Raw genomic sequence first — 7,422 nt, 5'->3', positions numbered from 1 at the left:
TTTGGGGAGGGCTAGATATGAAAATGACTCAGATGGAAACCCAAAGGCATCAGTAAAATGATGGAAAAGGACAGTGTCTCTCCTCCTTCTTCACCAGCCATTAGCTTGTTCGCTCTCTTGGCAGATATAAGCAAAGCCACCACATGACTTTCATCTAAAACACTCTGCTTTCTCTCCTCTCAGCTGGGAGAAATGGTGTTCAGTCAACAACTAGATCCAAAGCAAAGAGAACATTTGGGACATCAAAAAACCCCGTAGTTTCACTACACAAAGGGACTCCCCAAGGTTGAACTGGAATGGATAAGTACAGACAAAAACATCTGTCAGAAGGATGGGCAAAGAATGACCTGAAAGCTGGAAACCACTAGCAAACCTCTTTTAAAATAGCTCTTCAGGGTCTTTCCCTCCTGCAAGGACAAAGCCCTGTTTCCCAAATATTTCAAGAGAAATAAGAAAGAACCAGACAGCGAATGGGGGTTAGGCCCTGCCTCTAAATTCAATGGTGAGCAGGGCTTTCCCACATGTGGTCCCCAAGCACAAGGCAGTTCTTGATGGACTGCTGATGATAGACAGTCACACTGCCCACTCACACTGGTTCTAACAACATCCAGAGGGTGGCTGTGACCATGGGCCTGGCGTTTGTTTCCAAGAACTGCCTCAAAAACAAATTCACAGCTGCTGTGAGTGGATGGAGCACAGGGCCTGGAGTCGGGAAGACTCAGCTCCCCAGGTTCAAATCTGGCCTCAGACACTGCCCAGCTGGGTGACCCTGGGCAAGTCACTTCACCCTGATTGCCTCAGTTTCTTCATCTATAAAATGAGCTGGGAAAGGAAATGGCCAGCCACTCCAGAGTCTTTGCCAACAAAACCCCAAATGGGGTCACAGAGAGTTAGGCCCAACTGAAACAATTCAATAACAACAACTCAGTGACAACCTTCTGTTTTCACTTGAGCAGCTTCTAGGCACACCCTCATGAGGCACAGAGTTGGGTTTTCTGGGGTTTTGACCAAATGTTTGAAATCAAGTTGTTCTGGAAACACAAAGGTGTGGGCTCAAAACCTAAGCTTACTATCTGAGTGACCCTGGGCAAGTCAACTCAACCAGCCTGGGCTTTACTTCCCTCATCTGTAAAGTGGGGATAATAATGCCTGCAGTACCCACCCCACAGGAGTGCTTCCAGAATCAAAGGAGAGGATGTAAAGCGTTTTTTCAAACTTAAATTCCTCTATCAATCAGTCCCTCAATCTGTCTCTGAGACACTAGGGAGCTTCCCAGGCCATCATCTTCCCTGTATGTTGCTGCCTTCCACCATCTGAAGGTAAGCGCCTTGAGGACAGGGACTTGTGTTTGTATCATTAGTACACAACCCAGCCCTCGGGGAAAGTGCTTTAAAAATGTGTCCTAAATTAAACTGAATTTATCGAGCAGAGTTATAGGGCTGGCATAATATGGGATACTGACATATCTGGTCAATTTACAGAGGACCTTCCCCCCCCCCCAAATCTGACATTTGTAGGGCTAAACCCTGGCATGGAGCCACAATCAGCATTGTTAATGCAAGAACCAAGCTTTAAGAAGGCAACCAGGCCTTCCAATCCGCCCACTAGACAGGAGCCCCTCTGGGCAAAGACCCCCAGACACAGGGACACTTCTTCTCTGAGCAGGGAGCGCTCACCTGGCAGGTGGGAGCTGGGCTAAGAAAGTGTGCCATGCGGAGGCCTCCTATTTAAACTAATTACACTAAATATGTAGGTGGTGAGCTCACTGGTTTCCATGCTAGTGAAGGAACACACACAGCCTCTGTGTCAGCACCCCATGGACTTAGTCACCCCGGGGCAAGGCCCTGGTAGCTCATTCCTAGGTCCACCTCTGCCCAGGCGGCTATCATTCTGATGGTTGTAATTCTGGGACTTCCTTAATTAAAGCCCACTTTCATGTGGCCATAATTAAATTCCTGCAGACACAGAGTTCTCTGTGCACACCATCTGTTACGATGATCCTGCAGCCTGCACACTCTGGCTTCATAAACACCATCGACCATTAAACATCTCTTCCCGTTTCAGACACTCCTTTCTCACGCACATGCCCAGGTAGCACCAGGACCCGATTTCCCCAAAAACCCTATGTCTGAGAGGCTAGCTACTGGAGGCGTCATTATTCTTTTTCCAGGGAAGAGAAGACAATTGAAGGCAGCCACAGCCAGTCCCTCTACCTGTCCAGTCTCAGCTCGGATAAACCCCGGTCTCCTCCTGCATCCAGGCTCTGACCTAGCAGATGTCCCTGGTCTCCCCGCAGCTGCTTCTCCATGAGCGCATCTGAATCTGGAGATTTTGAGATGAATGACTGTCCCCACGATCTCTTGGCCAGCAAGCATCCCCTCCAGACAAGGAAAGTTACATGCCAGACATTGGTTAATTGAAAAAAAATCTTTTTTTTTTAGAGAAACAAAGTCACATTGCGCCTTGTCTGCTATGGGCCCACACATACAGAAAAACGCCAGTCTCTGTTTACAGGGCCTCCTTCCAAAAAGGAGAGCTCCCTGGACCAGGATGCTGATGCATGCAGCCAAGGTTCTTTTCAAGATGAACCCTGGCCATGTTTCCTCCCCTTTCTTCCCAGCCCCTAGACCAGCCATGAGATCACCGTGTCCCCACTTCTTGCCCAGTAAATCCTGCAAGATCATAGCTCTAGGCCAGAAGCAATAAAGCCTGACTTGAAAAGCAATTAAAAAAAAACCAAACCACTCAGAGAACACTTAAGTGGAAGAACTCGGCCTCAGAGGCTGGGGTTGCTATGGCACCATCAGGATGATGCTGAGAGAGAATGCTGCCCTTGCCTTGCTAAGGAGAAGGCAACGGAGGCAGGGCTGTGCTGGGTCCTGCTCCCCAGCAGCCCCCTCAGGAGCCCTGGGAAAGGAGCTGAGGGAGGGGTCTCACCCCTGGGGAGGCTGCACTAACTTAGGAAACTGGAACACCTCTCACTTTGAGGCAAAGCTGTGGTCTAACAAGAAACAAGGAAAGTCCCTGGGGTGCGGTCCCACCTTACTAAGCATTCAGATCTGTGTCAGAGCACGGGAGCAGACAAACAGCGGAAGGGACCTTAGCCCCACTCCCCAATCTTACGAAAAAGAAAACTGAGGCCAAGAAAGGGGAAGAGACTTTCCTCAGATTGCACAGTGAATTAGTGACCAAGACAGGATCTGAACCCAGGTCCTGTGACTTCAGAGAGAACCCTCTGTGCGCCGGACACCGTGTTGCCATTTGAAAACATGAGGGAGGGCAGAGTGGCTCATGGCCAAAGCACAAGGCTGGCCTCCCAATCTCTCAGAAAGACCCCTTGTCCCACCCCCCAGGGCCCAGCGGGTTCTCTGAGGCCACTTGGGTGGAGGGAGGCTCCCTCTATCAATGAGGTCACACAAGGGATCTTGGATGAGGTCAGACCCAAGGAGATTCTGTTCCTCCCCCAGACTCTGCTCTTTAACGGCCTTAGAAATGGTCGTCAGGGGAAATGATCTTGAGCTGCCCCACCCCATCCCCGCGCCTTCCCCTCTGGTCCTAGGACACGGAGGCCACAAGCCATCCAAATCTTCGTCCCAGACCTGGAGAGAAAGGAGGACAGAGTGCTTGGCAGCGCCCACGCAGGAAGGAAAGTGGCCGCGAGCCGGGCTCGGGGATGCCCTCCAGAGGCCGGGCTGACTTACTTGGTCAATCTCCATCAGTTTGGGGAAGGCCCCCGGGCACTCGATGGCCACCTTCACGATGTCTGCGGGGGGCGGCATGGTCCCTGCCCCGGGCTTGCTGGGCCAGCAAGAAGAGGTGTCGATGCTAGCCGGGTCCGAAAGTCCCCGCGCCTGAGGAAGAACGGAAGACAAACGGAACATGAGCGGGGAGGTCCTGTTCCATCACTTCCTGTTTTCACTGGGGGTTGAGGTGCCTGAGATGTCTCTGCCTGTGCACAGCCCCCACCCTGAGGCCTCTCCCTGGGACAGGAGGCCCGGCCGTGCCCGGCCACCAAGCAGCTCCCGGGGGCACCCACCGAGGCCAGGGGCCGCCGCCCCTCCAGGAGCCTGCTAGGGCCACAGCCGTCCGTGCAGAGCCTGCAGCCTCCTTCTGCCGGGCTGTCTCCGGAAGGACAGATTGCCCAGGAAGTCAGGCATGGCCAGGAAGCAGCGTTTGTCGAACCGTTGGCTCGTTGTGTGTGAGAAAGCACAAATAACATTGGCCTGCTATAGCAACCAGGATGTTGAGAGGAAGGAGAAGGCTTCAGGAGTGCTGTGTGAGCAGACACACACACACAGACACACACACACACTCGCTTGCACACACATATACACCTGCACACATGTGTGTACACACACATGCACATGCACGTATACACGCATGCACACGTGATTTTGTGCACAGAGAGATTCTAGGCTTCTCTCATCTCCCAGCCCTCCCGGCTGCCCTGGTGAGAGATCTAATTCTGTATGGACACGCATTCGGAGGGGCTCTCTCAGACTAGTCACCCACCAGAGCTGAAGCTTGAACCCAGGCCTCAATTCCCATAGGCCAAGAAATTATTCCTCCGCAAGAAGAGGGCATAGACAAGAGTAGCTCACGGATAATATAACGAATAATAATGATAACAGCTAACATTTATATAGTACCTACTATGTGCTAAGAACTTTAAAATTATTGTCTCATTTGATCCTCACAACCACCTTGGGAGGGAGGTGCTATTATTATAGTCATTTTACAATTGAGGAAACTGAGGCAGGCAATGACTTGCCCACGGTCACACAGCTAATAAGTATCTGAGGCAGGATTTGAACTCAGATCTTCCTGACTCCAGGCCCAGGTCCCTATCTACTATACCACTTAGCTGTCTCAGCAGAGATGAGTGGCTAGCTTCATTTCCAGAAAGAAGATTGACCCAGAGGAGACCCCAGATCCATCAGAGTATTGGGCATATAAACACCGGCTGGGTAGCAGGGTCGTTGGCCTTAATTCAGAGCTTTTAAAGGGCATCCTGCTTAATTACCAATCAACGATCACTCATTTAAAGCCACCTTGGGCCAGGTACTGGGACTAGACAGAAGTTGCCCCTGCCTTCAGGGAGCTTACATTCTAATGAAATCTTTTGCAAATTTCAAACCAAAGGCCCCACTGGACCCTGGGACTTGAGAAGAAACTGAAAAGCACCTAGGGGTGGATTCTGGACCCGTCCTGGAGGACAGGGCTCCAGGAGTCAGAGACTGAGGAGGTCCAGGGGCCCGAGAGGATTCCAAGGCCAGAGGGGCCCCACCCTCACCTGCACAAGTATCCTCTCTCTCGAAGACCAGAGCATTATCCTGGGCCATGAGCCCGGCACACGTCCAACCCACCCAATGTCGCTCGGTCCTTCTGCCCAGCAGATGCATCCCTCCTGAGTCCCACTCACTGAAGAAGCCTGGTCTGCAGGGCCCCGAATGGCCAGGCCCAGGCTTGAGAAGGCTGTGGGGGCCCATCAGCCTTATTTCCCATGAGCCACTGGAATCACAGAACCCAGGGGGAAGGAAGCCCAGCTATGGGCTTCTGGTCCAGGCTATGCCTGCACAAAATCTCTTCTGTGCTCCCCACCCCGGGTCATTCAGACTAGGCCTAGCCAGGCCTCCTTCAAGCTCCAGTCACTGCCTGCTCTGGGCCTTAACTTCCTCAGATTCAGAAGGCGATGGGGGAGGGGCCCGGGAGGCCTCAGAAGCCCTTTCCCCAAAATCATTAGAGGCTCAGTTGGGTTTTCTATTTTAGACCTAGGAGGGACTTCAGAGTTGGAGCCCAATGCCCTCATTTTAGGGACAGCCCAGGGAGTCAGAATTTGAACCCAAGCCCAGTGACTCCTGTTCTGTGCTCTGCTGTTTACACTCTGGATCGAGAAATAGGGAATTGCTTAGAAATGGTCACCAATCTGATTCTGTTCATTTTGGGTCAGATCGATGGAAGCTGAGGTGAGGCACATAGGGAGTTAACCAAACAAGCAGTGTGCATTCTTGGTGGTTTTCACAAAATCCCAGAATGTCAAGGTTGAAAGAGTGTTTGGAGGTCACCTAGGGCCCCCCTCGATTAGAGACAAGGAAATGGCTCCACTCCATAGTTCCCCTTCCCCCTTTCTCTTCAGACCAAGAACACCTGCTGGGTCCTATCTGCCCCCCCAAAGAAAAAGCATGCTTGCCCCACCCCCAGAGCTCATTAAAAACTCCTCCTAAGTGCCTGGATTCCACTGATCCCTGCTAGGCTGGGCACCCCAACCTGATGCAGCTGCCCCTCAGCTGATGCCCTCAGCATGACCACGTGCACACTCCCCATTTGGAGGGCACTTTACAGGTACGAAGCACCCCATTTCCCTGGATTCCAGCAGTCAGACAGGTGCACAAATGACCGAAAGTAACCCTCAGCCTCCCCCCACCCCATTTCTCTGCAAGCTGTGAGGCTTACAAAGAGCTTCCCTCCTCCCACAGCCTGTGAAGGACACAGGGAGAATCTTATCTTCTCCGTATTACAAATGAGAACACTCCTCGTGTAATAAGAGAGCCAGGTAGACGTTCAATACATCAATGCACAAAAACAGGTGAGATCGTGCTAGACTGTGGAGAGCCTTGAAGACCAGGCTAGCAGGATTGTAAGGTTTCTGTCTTTGTATCCACAGGACCAGGGCCAGGGCCAGGGCCAGGCACAGAGCAGGCTCTTAGCAGATGCTGGTGAAGGGTCGAGGGCCAAGCTGTCAAGCATTAGAACTGAGGACTGCCCACCTCTTGGGCTTTGCTTGTCTCAGGGGTCTGAGGTAGGCCTGGTGGCCTTGCTGGCTTCATTTCTCAGGACTCTGGGCTGTAGGATGGGCTCATGGGAAGAGCATCTTAGGTGGGGAGGGCGGCCCTCACCAGCTCTAAGTCCTGGCTGAGAATAGACAGATCTTCAGCTCATTTCCTGGGCTAAATTGGGAAGTGAGCACATTTCTCACCTCCTTTTCCCCTCCACCCAGCAGTGAGCTGTCAGGCCCCACTTTCTAGTTACTGAAGGGGGTTGGGGGTGTGGATGAATCAACTGTGGAAAACACACGCCCACTGAGGAGTACCGAGGGCCTACAATGGAAACCGGCTACGGGCATCAAAGCGCTAGATTTACCCCTGGGACTGCCAGCTCTGAGGCACCTTTCAGGGCTCCCACTCCCCGGGGGGCCTGGCCTTGCCCTGGCCATTTCCAGGGGATGCACAGGGAGAACCAGTTGGATGAGGCAGAACTCCATCACACGGCTTCGTCCCAGTCCCTTACAAATGAGAAGATAGGAAATCTAGTCAAAACCGGCTGTAAACAAAGCAACCCTTTAGAAAGCAAAACCGAAGCAAAGGACCGACCAGCTTCCTCCCGGGATCTTACATAAGCCTCCCTCTGGCGTCTTCCGGCTAA

General features: G+C 52.3%; 1 protein-coding gene across 1 annotated transcript in view; it reads right to left on the bottom strand.

Moving 5' to 3' along the window:
* ELMO1 (engulfment and cell motility 1) overlaps nt 1–4,105 on the bottom strand; it is a 333,348-nt gene extending 329,243 nt beyond the window's left edge. Inside the window, exons 1-2 of the mRNA XM_027835911.1 lie at nt 4,037–4,105; nt 3,702–3,851 (exon numbers count right to left, since the gene is read on the bottom strand). Of these exons, the coding sequence (XP_027691712.1) occupies nt 3,702–3,779 (78 nt within the window). The 5' untranslated portion in view covers nt 3,780–3,851; nt 4,037–4,105. The remainder of the gene's footprint in view (nt 1–3,701; nt 3,852–4,036) is intronic.
* Nucleotides 4,106–7,422: the final 3,317 nt, after the last annotated feature.

The sequence above is a fragment of the Vombatus ursinus genome, unplaced genomic scaffold (genome assembly GCF_900497805.2).
Source record: "Vombatus ursinus unplaced genomic scaffold, bare-nosed wombat genome assembly UNPS02014817.1, whole genome shotgun sequence".
Lineage (NCBI taxonomy): Eukaryota > Metazoa > Chordata > Mammalia > Diprotodontia > Vombatidae > Vombatus > Vombatus ursinus.
This window is presented reverse-complemented; position numbering and strand designations above follow the sequence as displayed.